The sequence below is a fragment of the Halichoeres trimaculatus genome, unplaced genomic scaffold, assembly GCF_033239565.1.
Source record: "Halichoeres trimaculatus isolate MK-OKI-2021-1 unplaced genomic scaffold, fHalTri1.1 fHalTri1_scaffold_22, whole genome shotgun sequence".
Taxonomy (NCBI): domain Eukaryota; kingdom Metazoa; phylum Chordata; class Actinopteri; order Labriformes; family Labridae; genus Halichoeres; species Halichoeres trimaculatus.
The window spans coordinates 12,923,386-12,946,990 of NW_027437200.1; the positions used below are offsets into that span (position 1 = coordinate 12,923,386).

Consider the following 23,605-nt stretch of genomic DNA (forward strand, 5'->3'; position numbering starts at 1 on the left):
ATATGACTGCGACTTCATTATTATAACATTTAGGGTTGCATTTGAAATTACTAAAAATTTATTTTAATTAAGATTGGATTTGAGCAAATTACTTTTCCTCATGTAGTAGTTGTAATATGCATCTTAGCTTATCGTCAAACGTTGTGCTTTTATTACGAAGGAACCTTTAACTACTTCCGTTTTGTTGTTAGACAGACAGTATTAAACGTTACCGACCTTTTTTTCTTATTTTTCACGAACACACTGATGCTTGGTGAATAAAATATAAGGCTGTTTTTATTCGCAGGCAACTGAGTAGTTGAATTGAAGATTTTGCTTAAGCTTGCGTTCAATAACGTAAAATTTGTATCTTTTATTTTTTTTATCTTTACCGGAAGTCATATCGCCTCTCGTCACGGGTGACTTGATAAACAGCTATAAAAGAAAAAAGTGACGTTGCAAGATAAACAAAAAGAGGAGAAGCATCCTGGACGGAGGCGGAGAGGCACCTTGTTGCACTCTGACATTTTTTATAGATATTTCGGACAATGCAGTCTTCCAAGAGAAGTGAGAGCGACTGGCAGGGGCTTGTTAGCGAGGTGAGTGAGAGTGAAGAGGACCGTTGACAGCTGTTGCGGACACGGACTGATTTTTCTCGTCGGCTCCGCCGTCCATATGGGAAGAGCACTGTGCTCTTTGGAGAGGTAGACTAAGGAGCTGTTCCACATCACTATGAAAAAGCGCGTATTATCTTGAACCTCTGTTAGAAAGGGTTGTTTCGTTGACGGTGTAAGCTAGCACGCAGGCCGACAGCATCCGAGCCTCTTGGGTTTGAAATGCGGGGACACTCCTTCTGCCCACCTCTTAAACACGCAAGGTGCCCTAACAGATAAAACCCACCTGTGGGGCTACATGCTATCGTTGCTAGCATCAATGTATACAATAAATTGACTGACTAGAGTGTAGTTTAGAGATGCTAAGGTACTGCATGTCTTTTTTTCTTTTCTTCAAATATATGTCACCCTGTAAGACAAAATTTAAAGAGGTGGGAATTGAAGGGTATCTCACATGCCTGAAACATTGCCCATGACAACGATATTATCGCGACGTAGCCCTTCTGCTTTACTTAAATAAATGGCAACCACCATGCAGGCTGTAACATATCTTATTATATGATGCTCTGAAGAAAATTAGATGCATGTAAAAAGGCAGGGTTTGTGTCAGTAGTGCCACCACATGTGTCATGAAGTAATGACGTGGCAAAATTAAAGATAATTGTGTACAGGACTGTATCATTGCACTGGTAATCTATTTGGTGCCAGTATTGCATGAGTAATGACAGCGAAATATATGCTCTACAGATTAAACAATATTTACAATGTTATTCCCTAGTTGGGGAAAAAAAAAGTTGATAGCTTTAATGAACTTTAAATGGCACCATATTAAATAAACTACTGCACTTTTAGCTTCATGGCAGTGGCAGCTGTTAAATTTGGTTATGAGCTGGTCTGCCAGCTATCAGGGTTTTCTCTTGTTCTTTCATCCAGTCTTATCTAAACTTTCAACACTCGGCTCCTGTGTGTTTTCCACCTGAAAGGAACTGGATGCCATAATTTGTACAGCTGAGTCATTTGACCATTTCAGCCTTTGCTGTCTGTTCTGTCTGTTTGTGACGCGTCCTGTAGTTCCTGGTGTGCAAACGCAAGCTGGAGAGCAAGAAAGAGGCTCTCCTCATTCTGTCCAAGGAGCTGGACACCTGTCAACAGGAAAGAGACCAGTACAAGCTGATGGCCAACCAGCTGAGGGAGCGCCATCAGGGACTGAAGAAAAAGTACAGGGAACTTATCGTGAGTGGTTCAGGCCTTTAATGATAACATCTTTCAGTGTTAAGTTAGCTAAACCAGTGGTTCCAAAAAGTGGGGGCCATGAAACAATGATAAGGGGGTCACAAAATGCTTTCCAAAGAAATTTTCCACTATGGTAAAAATATACACAAAGTAGAGCTTATTTTGCATCAAATTATGCAAATAGAAAAAAAAGGTTTTCTGCATTACTTTGTTGCCACTGGGAGAAAAGTTGTTTTATATGTCTAAAGGCTGAGAAATCTGTACACTATGCAGTCTACTTTAAAGACAGATACTTTTTGGGAAGAAAGTTTCACTTTTTCTGTTAATAGGGGCAGCCATATTTGCTCTGATGTCAGTGCAAAAAACATTATTCAATTATTTGTAATATTGGGCCAAAATTCTGGAAATTTTGTTGCTGTGACCCAGTGTTTAGCAGTGAGAAAAGGTTGTGTTGATTTTTTTGCCCAATATTTTCTTGTGTTTTCTTACCTTTAGACAAGCCAGTTAGTCTGAGTTTGCATGTAAATACTAATGAAACACCCCTTGTGCACAGAAATATCTAAAAATGTTTTTTTTTGTTGTAACTAAAGCACAGAAAGAATAATCCAACTGGTTTTATTTTTCAGGATGGAGACACGTCTTTGCCACCAGAAAAACGTAACCAAGTAAGTTTCAGTTTATGCCTGCTGCTTATGCCAGAAGTGCTTAGCATAATTTAAGTTTTGTTTTTGTTCTCTCTTATTTTGTTACACCAATTTAGTGTGGTTAGGATAACCAATTATTTATTACAAGATCTTTTGTGAACAAACATGTCTGTATACTTAAACAATACAGATCATATGCTTGCTTTATGGCACCAAGTCAAACAGTAATTTAGTGAGTTCTGTCTGTGACCTGGCAATTCTTTAATTACACACTGCAAAAAAAAAGCTGAAATCTTATCTAGTGTTTTTGTCTTATTTTCAGTAGAAAATGTCTGTTTAGACTTAATATGAGCCACGTTTACCTGACTGGTCCAGAAAAATGTCTTGTTTTAAGTTATTTAAGACAAAAATGAGGTCTGAATTGCTTGAAACAAGTAAAAAAAATCTGTCAATGGAACAAGAGAAAAGTACCTTGTATTAAGACATTATTCTAGTTTCAAGTAAATTTTCTAGTAAATTTTTCTTGTACCATTGGCAGATTTTTTTTACTCGTTGCAAGCAATGAAGACCTTGTTTTTGTCTTAAAATAACTTGAAACAAGACATTTTCCTGGACTGATCAATTAAATGTGGCTCATATTATTTTTACTTAAAATAAGACAAAACACTTGGTAAGAATTCAGTTTTTAGAAGTGCACAGGAAAAACAGCCATGACAAGTTGATGACCCTGTTGCTTTGATGACACAGAGCCACCAGTTTAAGAGTTTCCTGAATATATAGTGATTAAAAAAAACACATTTTCATTTTGAAGGACAGACTGGTGATGTCAACAACTTAAAAAAGTTCCTTCTCAACTGTTTCTCCATAGTTATAAATGCTTCTGAGCTGATTTTGGCTTTTGCTTAATGGCCCTATTTTGCTGCCACCAGCTGTTCCACAACTTTCCAATGTTTTGCTTCAGGCTGTCTGTCTGCTTCACCTCATTCTCTCCTCTCAACCTTCTCCTCAGGTGAACCTGGCTCAGCTGTTGAGAGACTCGCGGGATCGAGCAAAGCAGCTTGCTGAAGAGGTGAAGGAGCTGACACAGAGGCTGGCGGAGGCCCAGGGAGATAACAAGGTAAAGTCACTTGTAGCTGCATGCACACAAAGACACGTCAGTGTCATTCAAGGAGAAGCAGCCCAGTGTGTGATTTAATGTGTCTGAGAAAAGAAGCAAATTTACAATGTGATTTTTTTTTCTTCTACAGCTCTTGAGGATGACAATTACGAGACAGAGGCTAGGGGATGAAGAGGTTGGGGCACGCCATTTCCCTGCACATGAGCGAGAGGATCTTGTTCGCCAGCTTGAGAGTGCAGGACTCCAGGTTGGAACACATCCTTCTGTTCTTAAAACGGATCCTTAAAAAAAAGTATGCACAGAATGTTATTACAGCTCTTAGCTTTTCAGTGCCTAAGACTTAATAGATGTATTGAAACTGTTCCACGTCAAAGAAAAACTATCTTGATGTCAGATGAGACCATGTAAAGGGTCCATGAACCTAATTGAAAGTTAAAAACTATTTGACTATACTGCAAAAACTTGTCTTGATATTTGAAAAAACAAATATTGAGTATGTGAATCAGTTTTACTACTATGACAGAGCTTCTTTTGTCCTTCAAAGACTGTAGCTGCTGATGCTCTTGACCAAAGACTTACCTCAGATCTGCTCTAGTGAAGCCACTTTCTCAGCTGAAAACATTCACAGGACAGGTTTTATAATAGAAAGCCCTGAAGTTGCCGATTGTAGGAACAAGTGTTTGCACTCTCAGCTAACTCTACATTATGAAAGCAAAGCTCTAAAAAATCTCTTAAAGCTCACAAACATTTTGTTGCCTGGCTTGCTTTTTACAGATGGAGGAAATGGAGCACAACATGAAGGCTCTGACAGACGAGCTGCAGGATGTGAAAGCCGAGCGAAACGTGTTCAGGGAGAAGGCGTATAGAGTTAATGTGGAGCTCAACCACATTTTGGGCAACCATGAGGCACGCATTATCGATATAGATGCCCTCTGCATGGAGAACAGGTGAGTGGAACAAACTGTGATCTCATTTAAAGAACTTCCTCTGTGTCTAGTGGCAGTCTGTCTCTGGCTGTCCAATATTAAATGGTATGAATGTTTCCTACCAGCTGCAGCTTTCCAGAAAGTAAAAAAACACACGCATACTCAAAAATCCCTTCCTCTTTGAAAACTTAAATAAAGTAAATTAAGACAAAGAAAAACCCAAGTCAGATAGCCTTTTGCTGATTTCCTGCTAAAATGTTTCACGGCAAACAGAAAAACATGAGATAATGATGAATTGAACAAGTACAATTGACTAATTTTGAATACAGATAATCTATATCACATAAATTACCAATGACTGGGACTTGATTTTACTCTTCAAGATAGAAGCGTCAATGTTTGTGAAAAATTTATTCAACATTTAATTTCAGAGTTAGACCCAAGTTCCATCTGTTCCATCCATTTTTTCATACAGCCTCCCTACAGTCCCTCTTGTCTCTCACTGTGGCAAAGGTGTTTTTAGTCTTAAAGCTATGGTCTACGATCTGAAACCCAGTTTGGCTGATGAGACACATTTGAAAAACGCAGCCTCACTCATCCCGCCCGCCAGCTCATATCGCCCTTCTTCGCCTTCTAACAACACGCCCCCTCCAACAGAGCAAGAAGCTGGCGGGCAGAAAATGTAACAAACAAGACAGTCACCCTCTTTGTAACACACAGTGGTAGCTTCTTCAATTGGACCGGCGCAATCAAAACCATGAATTAGCCGGCGAAGCAGGTCTGGCGTTGCCACTGCCAGCTGATCAGAGCAGAGCCGACTGTGGGCTTTACCTTTCTCGGCGTGTCTTCACCAGCTCAGTTTACAAGGCTAAAGATGTGTGGCTAACTTGTGCTAAAATCTATTGACAGAGCCGACCCGTTCCGACCAGCAGCGTTCAGTCCTTAGCCAGTACAGGCACAGACTAACCAGAATTATTCAGCTGAAATCTCCCACTGTGGTAACCAAAGTCATCACCTGTTTAACAGAAACTCAGCTGTCTCAACGTCAGTCTTCAGTCCCAAATCCCTCTGTAGCTTTTTCCACCGGTCTTACATTTCTCCAATATTCAGTCTCTGTTGGCACCTGTATCGCTCATAATTCTTCCTTGCTTCAGCCTTTTCCTTAAAACTTTTTCGTTTTCTTCCCTTCCCTGTGGAGGGTAACAGTAACAGCTTCCTGGTTTCGGTCTTCTCTGGCTCTATGACGCTTCGGTAGCTGAGCAGCTAGCTGACGTGAGAGGGGTAGTGGGGATGGACGAGGTGGGACCATGGGCATGACGGTGCAAAGCGAGGGAGACAGGGGATTGGATGGACTCATGGACCAATCTGAACCACGCATGCCATGCGCAGTTCGGATTGGTCAACTAGTATGCAGCTTTGCAGCAGATATACTGAATGGATTTTTTTTCATTCTTTTTGGTCTTTATATTGTGTAGATTGGACCATAGGACCATAACAGCCCCTATAAACGGTGTTATTAAGATGTACAAAGCTTCCAAATTGTACACCATAGCTTTAATGGCGAGCAGATGATGGATGACTCTGTCATGCTTAATATCAACCCAGTAATATTAAGCTCCAGTTGATTATTTATGTTCCTCCTTGAAACAAAACCCTGTACTACGCCACTGGCTCTTTCAACATATTTTACTGTTACATCTTTCCTGGCAAAATTCAGAGTTTTCTTTCATTTCCCTTTGCTCTCTTCAGATCTACTGAGAAATTTCTGACAGCTTCTTCTGATTTGTGTTCAGTAAAAATTAAAAGTGCCATGGTGCTTTCACACCAAACCCAAATAAAATCAACGAGAGTAAATTTCATTTAAAACCATGTAAAGACACAAGGTCTTTTCTGACTGGGGGAGGATCAGACTGCCCTAAAGCCTCATCATCCAGAGGGTGACAGAAAAAAGGGATGTTTCGGTGCCTTTGCATTTTATCTACAGTTGTTAGATTTAAAATCATATTTATGACCACTGTGCCCCATCACACCACATGGCCTCTAACTCACAGATGGATCTGGAAGGTGGAACATTTTCTTTCATATTGCTCAGTGCATGATTGGCATTGAAAATCAAGCAATTTCACCTCCAAAGACCAAAATGAAATCTGAACTTTGTGTTTATCGTTTGTGTTTCATGACATAAACTTAAGTTCATTCAGCTCTTGAAATTCTTGTTCCGGTGTGCCCCAAAAACACTACACATATCTGCCTCTAAGATCACAAACTGCATCTGTATTATACATCTGTAATGTTTTGCAGCTCAACCTTGTTGGATGACAACAGACCAGAATGGAGTTTGAAGATCACCCTCCCCTCTCAAAAAGTTTGAGTTTTGTGTCACTTGATGATTTGCACAAATAACCTGCTTCATCACAGAGTGCCTAGAAGCAGTGGTGTGTTCGCACACTTAAAATTCTAGTGATGCAAGAGGAGCCAAAATAAAAACTGGTCATGAAGAATGCTTGAGCTTTAGGTGAAAATTAAACCATCAAACCTATCACAGAAAATACTCTCAATTTTATCTTCGCATTGTTCTTCATTCTCTCAGCGTCATATCAAAACTACAAATGTCTTACAGGTATTTGCACGAGCGTTTTGGCCAACTACAGGAGGAGGTGAACCTGCTGAAATCCAACATCATGAAGTACAAGGTAGAGATAAAAAGCTTCTACTCAGACACGGACAGATTGTGAATCTTGACTAAATTTGTATTCTTGTGCATGTGCTCTGAAAGAACAAGAGGTTCCTTTAATTTATATCGCACATCAAACACAGCTTTCTTTGGTCTCCCACAGACGGCTCTTGAGAGGAGGAAAAACTCCAGCACATATGGAAAATCAAACAGCAGCCCTCTCACTGGAGTCCTCTCAGCCAAACAAGGTGAAAATTCAAACCTTTTAAAGCAGAGCAGCTGTTCTGGAAAAGGTTGAAGGCCCCCTGAAATGTTCTTCCTCACCTCGTTTTTGATCACGTAAACTTTGTGTTTCAGTTTCCTTTCTTTGTCTCTCGCTGTCTTATTGCATTATTCAATAACTTTTGTCTTTTGCCAATCCCTCAAGCCAGTGCCTGGACTCCAGCTGTGCTACTAATTGTATTCTGAGTGGTGGAGAGCACCACTGGCAGGAAAATGAGCCTGCCATGATGACTGACAGTCGCTGGCAGAAGCAGCACAGTGGGCTACGGAGTTAAAGTTAGGAGAGTGTCACCTAGTAGACAGCTGTTTGTAATGCTCCATCTCTGTCTTCCTCATGTCATGCTGTTTTCCTACTCTGATGGTATATCACCCCTGTTGTAGCTCTAATCTATGTTTTAAGGCTAAATGTGAAAGTTTTATTACTAAATTATTTTGAAATTTAATGTTAGAACTTAATGTCTTCTTGCTAATTCTGCACAAAAAAAGAATCTTTACCAAATGGCCTCAATATTCAGCATAACAAGTGCCCTTATTTCCTTTTCGGAAAAGTTTGTAGCCCAAGTAGAAATGACCAATCACATTTCAGAAGACTTTGTGTATGCTGGAAAAAAATGTTTGTGTAGAGAGCAAAGCAGTGGAACGCAAACAACCAAGCCATCTGGTGCCCATCGGCAGTAAATCAGAGATGATTGATGCAACCTCTGTTCAATGAACATTTTAAAAGTTGTTTTTTTTCTCTTCTTAAGGACAGACTTGACAATTTTGCACATTTGTCACAGTTGTTATTTCAGCAAACTTGAGATGAGGAAATTAAAGTTAGTCTCAGAAACACAGGCTGTGTTTTCAGTTTCGTTGCTTAAAAAATAACCCTTAATTGTTCACCTGTGCATGTTCATTTCAGTTACTTGTTTCAAAATTACAGAATAAACAGTTAAGTGGGATAGTCTTGAGTTAACAAACATCGAGGTAGAAGGTTCAATTAATCATGATTTTGTTTTTTGCCATCATCGCCCAGCCCCACATGGAAAACAGCTAAGGAGAGAGTGTCCTTGCTGAATTTCATTTTTGTAACCAGTCTGTAATGTTTTCATGAGCTAACTTCTGCCGTACAAGCCAGAAAATGAAAGTGTTTCTTTGGTAATTTACTGGCATCTAACAGATCTTAAGTTGGTCAAATTAAGAAATTTATGATGCAGATTTGTAAAAAGCTAGTGTTACCTTTGTCGGGTGTGTCCTCAAGAGAGGAAGCAAGTTTCTTTAAAAATGCTTGTGTGATGGATCCTGGAAAATCAGTCATCATGGAGACTGGTTGCTTTTGTTGAAATTTCTGGTCAAGAACAGTTTTTTTTTATTGCAATTGCACGCAGAAACCTGTTTTTATGTATTAAAATGTATTAAGTTATTGGCATTGGATTAGTGACGATGGGAACCAGGCTTGCTTTCCACCTGCTTATTTCACCAAACCCTAGTAGTATTTGTCAATGCTGTTTGGATTAAAACACCACTAGTAATGGATTCTAAAACACTCCTCATCCTTAAATTCAGACCCCAGAGTACAGATGTGACTTTTATTTATGGAGACTGTAAACAGAGATCAGTTTCTGACAAATGCTCTTTATTGTGAACTATGGACTCTTTACCTATTTTCCCTTCCATCCTTTGTTTCCACTTTATTCCACTTTATGTTTAGTCCAAGAGATGCTTCTGGAAGAGCAGGGCTGCAGTCTTCCAGCCACGCCTCAGTCCATATCCGACCTCAAGTCCTTGGCCACGGCTCTGCTGGAGACCATTCATGAGAAGAACCTGGTCATCCAGCACCAGAGGCACACCAACAGGTGATCTCTTGCAGCTTGTAAAAAATAATTTCCTAATTTAACCCAGACTGACACTTAAAATATTTGCCCACCCATCCTGAGAATCCTGCTCCTCCACCCTCAAAGCAAACACTGTCACACAAATACACTCAAGCATTGCCATCATTTCCCTGCAAGCTGACACGTAGCGCTTGGTCCACAGGATCTTGGGAAACAGAGTTGCAGATTTGGAAAGGAAGCTGAAGACCTTGGAGGTTTCGGGACTCTGGAGTCTTCCAGGTAACCAACTGTGAAAGTCTCTATAGAAAATGAAACATTTAGGCTCTACAACATCAGTTTCCATGTTAAATCCTGAAACAACCTGTTTGCTAAATACAGAGAAGTTACAGTATTTTCAGGGTTTTTACAACTTTTATACAGACTTTGTGCACACAACAGATCTCTTTTATACTATTTTTTTGTCTTTTTAACCAGTGGTGCTTGGCTTCTACCCACTGATACAAAAATGCTAATAACCCCAACTATTAATAAATGTCAACCTCCATGAAAGGGGAGGTGGCTCCTATTGAAAAGCTCATTCGCAAAATTCACCAAAACAAAACAAAATGTTTATTTTCAAGTGACTACACAAACTTAATCATACTCTTGAAAACTGTATTCCATTTCTACTAATTCAGTTTTGCCAAATGCTGCTTCATACTGCATTTTAAAACGTGCCCCCTGCACAGAGGCTGTTGGACTGGTTGGACTCCTTGTCCCAACTCTTCTTCTGCATCTCTTCCCCAAATCTACTTTCCTTATTGTCTGTCTCCTGTTAGCTCTCTTGTCTGATACAACGGAACATGGCCCACTGACAAATCAAGGATTTTTTATCACTTTAATCAGATATTTTTATGTTTCCTTTATGATTCCATAAAGTATGAATATAAGTCATCTGTGAGGATGATGTAGCAGTCTTAACCTCCACTCTCACAACACCTTTTTGACTTCTCTGTTTATGATTTGACCTGGTTGGTACCTCTAACTGCTGCACGCCTTCTGCAAACATGACCTCATGATTAGAGGGGTGTTTGTGTTGGTGTGTTAGCAAGCCTGTCATTCCTGTCGTTTACAGTTAATGATTTACTAAAGACTGCATCTGAAAATAGAGCAAAGAAAAATGACAAAAGAATGACTGATTTTAAAAATATATGCAAATTGTAAACTGGATGCATGCAACACATTGCAAAACCGTCGGGAGATTGACATAAAAAGCACCTGCAGGAACATCTTTCAGTTAAAAAAGGTTAAAGGTAGGGTCTGCTGGAATTTTTCGTTACTTGTTAGTAAAAACAACATTCAAACTTGGCTCCTCCTCCTTGGCTCAGTGCCAGCAGCAGCGCACACCCACCCACACTGCCGTGACTTCGTGAACACACTCACTAGCCCAGCAACCACCAGTGGCATCGCATTTCTATGTGTGAGACTCAAGAGTCATACACCTGACTTGGCATGTTAGCACAAGCTAATCACTGGTTTATTTGACACATATCTGTTTATAGTGAAAAGCCAACCAAAAATTCTCTCCAAGCACTGGAAATCAGGTGAAAGCTGAGCCAAGCTTCGGCTCAACTGTTTAGGGTTTCTTTTTACTTTGATTGCGTTTTTCTTGCTCCATGCAACGTCAAGTATTGTAGCCACTTAGGGTAGCTTTTTCCACTTGCTAATCAACACACCAAGTTACTTGTACACTGGGCGTACTGTGATTGGCTGAGGTAACCATGCTTACTCCTAACACAACTAAAACATTAGCATACAGGCTGAGCAGAGGGTTTGAGGCGGACACAGACACTGACATATGTGTATAGAGGTTTAGAAGTGACGATTGAGCTGGATTATTCCTGTAAAAGTTCATGTTTTATCTTTAGGGAAAATCCTGTGGACTCCACTTTTAATTTGGAACAGGTTTATAACATGAATGAGTTTAATAAGAGCATTTCAGAGAGGCTGGGTATCACAGAAGTAAAGGTAAGAAGAGGTTCATCACTAGTTTTACAGTTTCACATTGATGATCCTCTAGTGATGATTTAAATCCGGATGGCTGTGATTTCCGGGCTGTCAGAGGGCTCTGGGTTTAAAACAGATATGAGTCAGCAGTGGAAACCTTTGAGCAGCTGAAGTCCAGTATCAGGAAAACATGGGATATCATTCAGCTTTTGAACAGGTCTCCTCAGCTCCCAAACATTTACAGATTGTTTCAAGAACAGGAGGTAAAACGTGACGGTGAACAGGCTATCGTCCCAAATTAGTGCGCATGTATGTTTCACATTTTTTTTTTCAGTTTCAACTTTTAATGCATTGTCGTTGCACTGAATTAAATATAGTGTTTGGAATTATGTTGGTTTCTCAAACTGATTTCACTCTGTTTTTAAATCTAAAAACATATGGTGACTTTTTCACTGATAATAATGTGTGTTTTCTCTCTTTGGCTGCATCTCAGGCTTGACCTACCACATATCTGTTGGAATTGGGAGTATGTATTCCTTCTACCCCACTTAGCCCATTCATGCCCTCCACTGTCTCATGCCAGGACAAATCTGGGCAGATACCCAGAAAATTTGTCACCTCAAACCTACCGTTCACTATGTGTCATCCCCATTAACCCATCTGCTCATGTGTCAGTCCATGAAACCAGTGATCCTCCTGATCAGTGGATGTCTCCCCATGTCAACACTTTTTTTAACTATCACGAGTTTTTCATTTATAAGGGTGAGAGAGACCTCATCTGTAAATACAATGGAGTAATATTTCCATCAACATGCCTCCTTTAAATGCTGTAAAACAGGTCTTGCGTACAACTTTTAAAACATTTACACTTTCAGACAATTGGTTATTTTAAAAAAGCATAGACTTGAAACTTTCATAAATGTTTTCTAAATTTGGTTTTCTGTCAAAAAAGAAGATCAAAATCCAACAAGACAACCTAACTGGCGAAAATGGTTTCGTGCTTTGTCCACTAGAGGGAGATGTTGTGCCATGTATAAACAACACTGCGATGTGGCAGTGCTGCAGCTGAATGGAGGTGCCCTGTCATGAGACCGTCATTCTCACCGCTATAAAACTGACAAGCATCCATTACTGAAAATGATTGCCCACATTACAAACACATTTAGGGGAATGTGCCGTTATTAGGGAATTTGTAGGCGAGGGGGGCCCAGATTGCCTGACGACCGCGCTGTCCACCACAGTTAGGGAGACAGAAATATAGAGAGAGATGTGAGCGCGTGCGGCCTTGATGTGATGTGAAGTTCGGCTGATGGATATTAGAGCTAAACAGGATAGGATGGAAGGCCTTGGCTGCCTACCTGAGGCCCCGAAAACACTTGAGGTGACTATGTTGTCTCCGGATGAGGGAGAGCCAAAAACAATAACAATGTCGTGGACGCAGTGAGTCAGATAAAGTTGTGATTGATAGATCCCTGCCAGCCCACCCTTCTGAATGAGTGCAACCCAGAACGTAACACAGCAATTGAAAGCCTGTCAGTGTGCATCAGCTATTGAAAAGACAGAGGTGGATACAGAGTGCAGCCATAAAAGTCTGTTTTGGTGGAGTTACAGACTTCTCCAAAGAAGAAGAAAGGTATTACCTTGTCACTCTGAAGCTAGCTTGTACACAGTGTAGAGTTCAAACATGGGACTGTTTGACAGACTTCTCTATAAAGCTTGTGATCTGGTATTTCAGTATCATATGATGCGGAACAGCCTGTTATCTTTGTGGCATATACATCTATAGTTTGTTGTAATTGCATGAGAGTGAAGAGAAGATAGAAACCTTCTGTGTCTGAGTGCTGCTTTGCTTTTGTAGATGCGTATCTCTGCAAAGTCTGGACTCTACAACCCAATAATCAAACCACTATCCAAGTATAGGCTTTGAAACAACAGAACTTCTTTATTACTCTTATTTCAAAACTTGAAGGTAACCTAGTCCTAAAGCTAACAGGTCAGCTAAGCTTCTTCAATTTCAGAGGCTTCTCTGAATCTTCACTGAACAAAAACGTAGAATTACAAATAAGATGGAAAATTTTATCCATATTCACTTCGTCTTACCCTCACACTGTAAGGAGTTTAAATCTTTCCTTGTACTGTGTTACACTGAATCTTTGGAGGACACAAACATAGAGATAAGTTATAGTGAGCAGGTGGTTCTGCAAAGTAGAATTCCTTAAAGCAGGGGTCAACAACGTGGTGCAGTGTTGTGGGCACCTGGGTGCTCGCAAGAACCACTTAAGATGCCTGCGAGGCATGTTCCAAAAAACAGCACTGGTCACAATTGAGCACCTTCCTACCATCATTGTTCCGTAAATCCATCCATTTTCTATACCGCTTATCCTGTTCAGGGTCGCGGGTGGCTAGAGTCTATCTCAGCTGTCATTGGGCGAGAGGTGGGGTATACCCTGGACTAGTCTCTAGTCAATCGCAGGGCTGACACATAGAGACAGACAACCATTCACTCACACACTCACACCAAGGGACAATTTAGAGTGAGCATGTGAGCATGTTTTTGGACTGTGGCAGGAAACCAGAGTACCTGGAGAGAACCCGCGCATGCACCGGGGAGAACATGCAAACTCCACACAGAAAGGCCCACCGGCCGAGGTGGGGATTAGAACCAGTGACCTTCACGCTGTGAGGCTGCAGCGCTAACTGTAACAACCATAAATCTGTAAATCATTGAAAATAATTTTACAATAATTAACATTGACCTGTTAGCAGTCTCTTCACATAGTTTTACCTCTTCTACTAATGTTATTAAAAAGTAGCCTTTTGTGTCACTCACTTCCCATGAGGTAGCCCTCGGTCTCAAAAAGGTTGGTGACCCCTGCCTTAAAGGTTGAACAAGCCTTTGATGCAAAGCAGAGGGACCCTACTCATTGTGCAATTAGCATAATTAATATAAACAAGTCAAATTATTGTTCCTGGGTTTGACCAATCAGAATTGAGAACAGATAGATAAGTAGTGTATTGTTTTTGTAGATTCCAGAGAATTTTATTTGATCTTGGACTTGAATTATTCCATCCATTGTAACAGTATCACCATTAAACACTTGCTAACAGCTGTTTAAATCTCATCATTTAGAGGAAACAGCGGTTACTGCGGGGTTGCAGAATGTTAAATGCCGAAGCGCAAAATGGACATTTAGGCAAGCATGAAAATCATTCAACAGTAGCCACGCCAGCAGGACTACCTTGTTGATTGTATGTTATCAGCTTGGTCAGTGCTGTTTATCTAGAAATAACCAAGCTGGTTTATCGTCCAGTGTATTTCAAGAAGCATCAAAGTCTGATGCTTATATCAATTGATACCACTCGAACATTTTTCAAAAGTGTCTTTAAGTTATAATTTTACTTTTAATTTTACATGAGATATTTGAAACTTTCCTTTTTAAGAGTAAGTTTTTATGAAACAAGATAACGAGTTACATTGTCTGTGCACATGTTCCAGCCTAATGCTAATGTTAGCTTTCTAATATGCTCAGAACCTATACTGTGAAAAAGGATGGATGACAAAACAGCTCCTCAATAGAGAAGCCATTAGATCTAGAGCTTTTCCTGGTGACTTGCTGCAGTTAAAGTTAAATCCACCTCCAGTATGGGAACAGATGGGAGATGAATCAAATTCACATCAAATGCAAGTTGTTGTTTTTTTAAGTTAGTCCTGAGCTCGCTGATCAAGGTCTAAAAATCCAATTTTCTTTTAAATTCAGTTTTAGTGGTTTGGCTAAGTTTTAGCCCAGGGTCCGGTTTCATTCTGCAGCTATTGCATCACTAGAATTATTGAATAAGCAGATAAGAAGAATGATGGGAGTTGTCAAAACAAACACTAAGACGAGAATCACTGAACTTATTGTCACTGTGAGCTCTGATTCAACACAAACAGCTGTTATGTCATGGACTGTACCAGCCTAAGAGGACTTTGCCATTTAAATGTTAAATAGCAAAACTTGAGTGCAAGTTGCATCAACACCAAATGCACAGGTTGTCAGCCCCCTGCTGGGCTATCTTGGCATCACTTTGGCAGTACTTCTACTTCCTCCCCCTGTGACAAAGAGTCCATCTTTATATTTTATCAGTCACTCAAATAACAATACTGGTATTTAGCATAATGTCTATCATATTAATATCTCTGTTTATAATGTAAGCATGCTAACATTTGCTAATGAGCAATAAACACAAGCTACAGCTCATGGTAATATCAGTAGCTTGGAGTGTACTCAGTGATAAACAAACCAAAGTAATTGATGAATTAAAAATTTGACATTTCACTCAAATTCACAAATGTCAACACTTTAAGTTGTGAGAAAGAAGTTTTTGAGAAACTTTTTTTTCTTGACACTCAGCCTCCAGCCCACCCTCCCACTCACTGCTCCCACATCAGTGTCAGCACTGAGCATCCATAACAATATGGACCACATTCATAACAATATGGTCTCCGTTCACCATTCATGATTCTCACGCATCGTGTCACCCAGCCATCCATTTTCCCATTCTTCTGTTTGTTTTTGAGCCTCACACTCGAATGGTCAGAAACAGGCCTATTCACAGGCTCTTTGTGAAAGAAAAGGCTGATGTGCACACTCAGAAACCCAAGCGTGCGCATGTGTGTGTGAAAACAGTCCCGTGTGTGTATGCGTGATGTCTGGTTTATAGTACAGAGTCTGCTATGAGTAGCATATGGTGTCAGCCTAAGAGGCGTGCAGCCATCACTAATGAAGACAGATGACAGGGAAGTGAAGCCACTTCCTGTGAGCTCTGCAAAGCATACGTGCGTGTGTGTGTGTGTGAGTGTGTTTGTAAGCTACCCGACATGCATGTGCTTGGATGAGCTCCATCCAATCTTCATACCTCTCTCTTACTTTGTGTTTTTGTCTCTGGTGGACTCACAGGTACACGAGAAATCCCGCTTAGTGAAAACCTGCAACCAGAGCTGCATCCAACACGTGTCACATCTCAGCCCCTAGTGCTGCCACCCAAAGGTGAGTTAATTGTGTGGAAGTGGCTTTCAAGAGCACCCAAAGCTAACGGCATAAACACGGCACACTGTAATTAGCCGCTACGTGCTAAATTCTCCTACTACCCTCCATGTTTAACCCGAGTCCTTCCCCATCCGGCCTGCACTCCTCTCTGCCTCTCATTGGTGCAAGCTGCCCAAATGCCATGGCATTTTGGAAATGTGAGGCAAATTCTCGCCCGCTGACATTCAGAAACTTCTGCCGTGTTCTCTTTGAAAGGAGGAAGGGGGGAGGGGGCCCCATAAATATGGATGCCAGCTCAAGTAGTGTTGCTTTCTTCCAGTGTCTTTTTGCATGCATGCATGGGTGTTTGTGAGTGTGTTTGTGTGTGGGTTTTGTGCGTGTTTGGGGAAAGGTGGCTGGGACTCCATGTGCAGTATTTAACCTTTTTGCCTGCACATCCACAAATATGGGTCAGTAATCCCCAAAGTGAGAGCATATTTTGGCAAAGAAGCAGAACTAAGCTGTTGCTGTCGTGAGATGCGGGGCGTCACACTCGTCTTGCGTCCCCTTGTCTGGGGCACTGCTGCTATATTTAGCCTGTTGCCATGGAAGCACTTCAGTCACATAAGTAATTGAAATAACTTTCTGTGTTGACACAGTGGTTGGACTTGAAAAGAGGAAAGTTTGTTTAGTGTTTTCTTTTGAATGTTCTCCCACTGGTTTGATGTTACAGCCCTGGTCTGTCAGAACTCTCTTTGTAAAAGTTGTTTTCTCCATTTTTTTCACACTGTCTATGCCCTTCATGAACAACCCTAAATCCAAATAAAGCTGAATAAAATGCTGATTAAAAAAATTGGAATTCAGATTAAAATTTAGCTTTTACTTAAAGAATGTCAAAATTAATTCTTCCAACCACATGATAGCTCCATGTCAGTCCATGTTGACTAAGTTCAGGCCCATAGAAGTTTTTTGTTTGATAATACCAAAATCAGGATTCTTTTTCAAAAATTGATTTTTTTTTTCTAATTCAAATTCTTCATTTCAGTCTTTGTTTATAAACTGGATTGGGAAAAAGTTACCACTTTTCTCCAGCAGAGGGTGAAATTTTTCTCTGACTCACATGATATGCATTTTATGGGAAAATATGGCTCCTGATATAGTCTGTAGACACACATGGTTTGCTGCTAAAAAAAAAAAAAAACTAAACCAAAAAAAAACAACTAAAAATCGGAAATATCCAAGAATCGTAATTTAAATCAAATCAGCACTCTAAAAATTTTAAAGGAATGAATGCATGTCCCTTTTCATTCCCAGCCATAATACTATGTGGATAATGTTCCCCTAGGTTTTTCATCATGAGCAAATATTTTTCCATTAGATAATGATAAGAGTCTTCTATATTTGATATGTTGTCTTTGCACTTTTACCAAATAATTATTGTGTTTAAAGGATTTGGAAACCATAATTTATTTAAATTATTTAAAAAAAAAACAACAACAACAAAAAAAAAACATTTTATCCAGTTCGCTTACTTTTGGGGAATGAGAGTGTAACTCTGAATAGTTCTTTAGTTCTGGTGCCCCCTTGTGGTCAGAGCTATACCTTGACGCAAAATTCTTCCTTTCTCCTAACTTTATTTTTTATCTTTGCAGTGTAAACTGAAATTACAAAAAAGGCCAAAATAATGGATATAAATACACTTTTTTAAAAGGTCAATAATCTTTGTATCTTGAATCAAATCTGGAGTCTTGTCCTTAAATGTATTATAGTGTGCTCTGAGACTGTTTTGTCCCTTCTTGAGACAGTCGGTGTTTAGTTTTGTAAGCATAAGCACAAAACAAACAAGAGATGGAATAGGAAAAGACAGAGGAGATGCACCAAGAAAAATTGGTATTTTATATTTTTAAATACAAATGCGTAGTAAATCAATAAAGTAATTAAATTCTGGCTTTTTTATATAAAGGAAAATAAGCAATTTAAAAATGTCAGCTCAGTGCACTTTGAAACTTTAATTGGCTTCCTTTAAACCAACTCTTAAAAAAAAAAATCATCAAACGATTCACCCACAGTGAAGGTATTAGTCAAGGGTATTTAAGATGCTGCTTTTGTTTTTCACAGTTAAGGCCATGGCCCCTTTAGAGGAACCAAAAAGGACAAAGATTCTTATTTTCTAGTGTTACTGTGGCTTCAGGTCAAGTGTGCAAAATGACCACTTGTCTCATCTCTCCTCTCTCAGCTGTGTCAGACAACAGAAGTTCCCATGAATCATTGTGGGAATGCCACACCGCTGGCATCCACCTTGGCACAGATGGTGTCAGCAGGGAAGACCCACCTGCACTTCTCAGCAGACTGCAGCCCCTCGTGGGTGTGGAGACGAATGGGATTGACAGCAGTTTTGGAGAAATCGTGACCCTAGCTGGGGATGGAGGCTCCTCGGAGCCGGAGGAAGGACGGAGTCCCGTGGAGGAGGCGGGGCATGAGGTAGAAGGAATTGAGGTCGAGGAACTGGGATCAACAGTGGAGGAAGGTGAGGAGGCAGCTCTGGCGTTGGGTGTGCCTAACACTGAATCTGACCTTCCTTGGCTTCAAATCAAAAATGACAGTGTGGATCATACAGAGGTGGTTCAGCAGCCCTGTGAATCCCAGGACAATGAAGCACCTGAACCAGCACCAGAATCAGAAAGCCAAACCACAGAGGTATCAAGCACAGGGGACTTGGACATTCACTGTCGATCTTCTGAGAAACACCTGTCATTGTGACCACTTGGCATCACTTAAAGACTTAAGAAGCTTATTTAAATCCCTCTCCTGCTTATTCTTATTGATAACTGCATTAATCACCCTTTGTACTTTTCTCACAATACACCTGCAGACACTGTTTTTGTCAGGAAAACAGAAAGCACTTTCCCAGCCACCATTCACAGAGCTGGAGTTGCACTTTTTTGTATCCAGACAGGCTTTTTTTTCTCTGCAACAGCCAATTCTGATATCAATGGAGTTGCAAACTTCATACCCTGAAGGACAAACTTAGCTTGAAAAATAATAAATATGGCAGCTTTAACCCTCTTTCCTCTGTGTTGAGATAATCCCCACTGTTTGCTTTTTCTTTTCTTTGGGGATGCCAGTAATGTCAGTGCTGCATTTTGTTATTAATCTCACAAGGGGGACAATTTGACTTAGAAAATCTTGTGATGAATGTGCTGTACATGTGTGTAAGTTCTTACTATTAATATTAGAGAGTCTATGGATATCTGTTTATCTGTACAAATGAATCTTACTAATCAGATGCTGTTTATTTTTCTCATGTAAACTAAATGTGCCTTGATATTTATTAATACAACTACATGCACCTGCTTTGTAGCTTTGAACATAGTCTTTTCATCCACTCACAAACACCTCACGTGTACAGAAAAAAATGTGAGGTGTTCTTGAGTAAAATTACATGCCAACCTTTATTTTTGTATCAGCAGAAAACAACACAAGCAGAATTGTCCAATCAAAACTTGAACTCCAGAAGCTGACTTTGTGAACTTGTTGCCATAATTGTTTGAGCTTTCACACACAAATTAGATGTGTCTGATAGTCATGTTCTGAACCGGAAAATGAGCCCGTATCGGCAGAAAATCACTCTGGATGATTTCTAAAGTTGGTCTCTCATTAATTCTCAATGCAGCAGCCTGAGTCTTTTGATTGTTTTACAGATTAGAGCAGCTTAACTTGATTCTCTTCTTCCCAGCATTGATGGAGAATTGATCAAGCGTGAAACTTTCATACTTGGTCGGGGTTAATCATAAAAACACTTATATTCTCTTTTGAGCTTAACTTTTGGAAAGATGTACTTTTGAATTGGCAGTATTTGTCTTTTTTGGGGTTTGATTGTGCTAAAACAGGGTCAACTTTAGGTTGTAGGGGATAAGTATCTTCAAAAACAATAACCTGTATGTCTCTTTTTTTATTGTATATCTTTATAATATAAGGTAAAGACACCATAGATTCTCAGCACTGTTAACTGTATGTGCGAACACGACCGTTCCATCTCTCAGCCAAAGCCCAGAGCTCACTGTGTGTTCAGAATCAGTGTTGAGGCCTACTCTTCCTGCATGCAGGTGACAGCTGGCCTCTCCAGGCAAACACAGCGTCAAAGCCAGAATCCATGAACTGCTTATTCTGCAGAAGGCCACTTGCTATTTTTAATCTCTGACATAAAATAAGAGGCGAAGGGAGAGAAAGGATTCGAGTTGGGAAGCTATGGTGAGCACCCAGTGTCGGAACTGTGCCAGGCAGCTGATTTGGCACGCTGTTGAAGGCCTTTTTTCTCCCTGAAGAGTTTAAAGTATATAAACCAGATGGAGTCTTAACTAATGAAATTTCAAAATGACACCAGCTTGCCTTCGAATTCCTTATAAAGTCTTTAAATAATTAATGTAATTAGCATGCCTATAGATGCTTTGTAAGCTTCCATCAGCATGCAAGAAAAAAGTTAGACGTAACTAGACATAATTGTAAAAGTGAGGTAGTACAAAACAGTAACACATTAAAATGGGTATGACTAAAATTGTTTCGGCAATACACAAGATGCTCTCCCAGACATCTTATTTCACGTTTTTGATGAGAATTTAAAATCTTACCAGTCTAAAAGTAAGAGGCATACGAGGCATAATCTGCCATCTGTACTGTTTACATCGGGGTAGTAGAGCTCTATACGTTATAGCAGGAGCCATTAACTTAAGTGAAAGCTCTAGTGAGTGGTGGGTGGGTTCACAGAGCTTAGACACTAGCATAGCCAGCATTTCAGGTCTACATTCATAAAAATGCTAATATTCAGTTCAACTGACTGGTATAACTGCCACATAAAAGCCTAAGTAACAATGTTTAATGGCTCTGCTCTATCACAGCTATGGATCAGATAGGTTTCTATTGAGGTCAGTCTGTCAACTTACACTGGATCTGCTTTGTTGTGGTCCAGCTTCATTGCAGTTGCTGGAGTTGTGACACACAAATTCACCATAGGGAAGATAGAGCAGGACAGGAAGTCAAGCACAGGAACTTTTTAAAACAGTCAGTGACTTTCAAAATAAATCAAACCATGTCAAAACCAGATTGTATGTAGCTTGACAGTGATTACAAACTGACATCACAAGTGGAGCCAGACAAGGAGTTACTAGGTTTGAAGCGCAAGAACTCCTCTGTCTCATAACTCCAGCTGTCTGTTTGACGTGCAGCTTGCTGGACTGAACGTGCAGTTGGTGTGAGTTGAACACAGTCAACACACAATGGAGTGGATCCAAACTGCAGACATATCTGGTGTATTAGAGACTCCAATGTGCACATCCCTAATCTACAAACAAACACACTTACAGTCGAAAGGAAATCAAGTACAAAAAAGGAACTGGCCCCCCAAATTTGTTGGTTGTAGCATTCCCATTATTACCTCCAGACAAATGTTCCTACAATGTAACTGACTGTTGTCCAGTCCCTTGTTATATCCCCAGCAAAAATGAGTGTCATGATAATCCCAATAAACATCAAACACCTTCTAAAATTATGGGGTCACTCCAACGAGTCCTTGATGTGTTACAAGCTCACCAGCTCACACCATAACCTAACCTGGGCCAAACATCAGGGCCCAAGAATCCTGTGAGTGGCAGAACCTGTCCTTAGAAACCGGAATACACCAGTCTTAGATAAGTCGCATACCATTGTTGGAACTGGCATGCCAGTTTAAAAACTGGACTTTGCCACTTGGGAATTGGCAGATTCTCCTCAGCCGCAAGTGGCATGCCGAATACCACTTTTCGTTCTCAGCCCTGCTGGGAGTCTGTAGTGCAGAGGTGGCCAACCAGTCAAAGACCAAGAGCCACAAATATTGCTGTGGTGCTACAGAAAGCCACATCATGCACGGGGTCTTACAAACACACTCACACAAAAACGAAACGACACAAAATTAAAACCAATGCATTTCCAATTTTCAAAGTGAGGTTTATTGTGTTTGTTAGTTTGTTTGAATTTGTACTAGAGAAGAGAAACTGAAACTTAAGTATCAGTGTGTGCACCCAAATATTGATCAACACGGATCCCAACGTTGGCATCAGTATATCAAAATTTTAGATTGATCAGCACATCACTACTCAGAACTCTATATATGTTTTCATGAGTGGCTTGCAAGCCGCAAGTTGGCCACACCTGCTGTAGTGTGAGCTTTAGAGATGCATTTATGTACCAGAAATAGAAAGATCTTTGCTGGAAGGTTTTTATGACATACTACAACTACATGAGCATTCTTACTTACTAAAGTTCAATCTCAGACTCCTGTCAGGATTTTATTGCCCAGTGTTTGATCTTGTCGCACAGCCGAAAGATTTAGCCCCCCTGCCCTCCGACAGAGAGCAAGAGAGGACTCCTTAGAGCTGATGTAGCCAATCATCACCGCTAGGGATAAAATGAACCAGCAACTAGCCTCTGCCAAAACTAATCTCAGCTCCTTATCTGTGACAGTGACATCCCTCATAGGGGGCAAGTATAAAAATGTGCTTCTAACGGCTGCGTTCTGCTTAAATCACTCAGGTGAGTGCTATACCGTATTGGTGCTTGAAAAAGAGATCATTGAAAGAATACTTTGTGCATGACTTTAGTGGTGATACTCTTTTATGTCTTAGGTTTGAGGATAGGTTGTACCGTATGATTTATATACCTCTAATCTTTCCACAGTGTCAACTTGTTTTGTTCTGATCCCCAGCCCTCCCCTCTCATCCTACCCTGGAGCTCGGATAGTGGGAGAGACCAGCCGTGTCACAGCAATGCTCACTGGCTCTAATAAGTGTGACCAGTGAGGGTTTGACATCCCATCATCCCTGGGCCCCTCTGAAGGTTTGAAGGATGGGGGTGGACAGGGGCATGTGGAGCCAGCAGTTTCCAAGCCAACCACTCAGCAGGGTTAATTACTATACCAACCAGACGCCCCTTCCAGTGATGGTCAGTGCACTTATGATCCGGGCTTCATTCACACACCTTGCTTTTTTACGCTTACCTGAGTTTTATCATGTGGTGCCTCGGAGATGCTAGCAGAGGCCCTGCAGGTTTGCTCCGCAGGGGCTCGTTCTGAAAAGTGTAACTTTCTGCTCTGTTGCTGACAAGACTGTTATTATCTGAGATAATAGAGGAGGAGAGAGAAGCAGCCAAAATATGTCAGTCGTCTTATTTCCTGCCTCTTACATGTTGTGTTAATAATTAATGCATAGTTGATACAATATGCATGGCTGCATTACCATCTCCATTTGCACTTATATACAGATTCTTTAACACTGCAAAATTCACATTATTAATTAACTGT

The 23,605-nt window shown here is 40.4% G+C and overlaps 1 protein-coding gene across 2 annotated transcripts; it reads left to right on the top strand.

The window, feature by feature from the left end:
• Positions 1-415: 415 nt before the first annotated feature.
• Positions 416-20,196, top strand: ccdc149a (coiled-coil domain containing 149a). Of its 2 annotated transcripts, XM_074661819.1 has the most exons (13): positions 416-578; positions 1,665-1,826; positions 2,453-2,491; positions 3,480-3,587; positions 3,718-3,834; positions 4,362-4,534; positions 7,134-7,206; positions 7,351-7,435; positions 9,160-9,304; positions 9,486-9,562; positions 11,763-11,795; positions 16,207-16,296; positions 18,512-20,196. In XM_074661819.1, exons 1-13 carry the CDS (start codon positions 528-530, stop codon positions 19,033-19,035), a joined length of 1,677 nt encoding a protein of 558 aa, XP_074517920.1. In that variant the 5' UTR covers positions 416-527; the 3' UTR covers positions 19,036-20,196. The 2 variants fall into 2 exon arrangements, with proteins under 2 accessions (XP_074517920.1, XP_074517921.1); XM_074661820.1 differs by lacking the exon at positions 11,763-11,795 and having other exon boundaries at positions 18,512-20,195.
• The last annotated feature ends 3,409 nt before the right edge of the window (positions 20,197-23,605 follow it).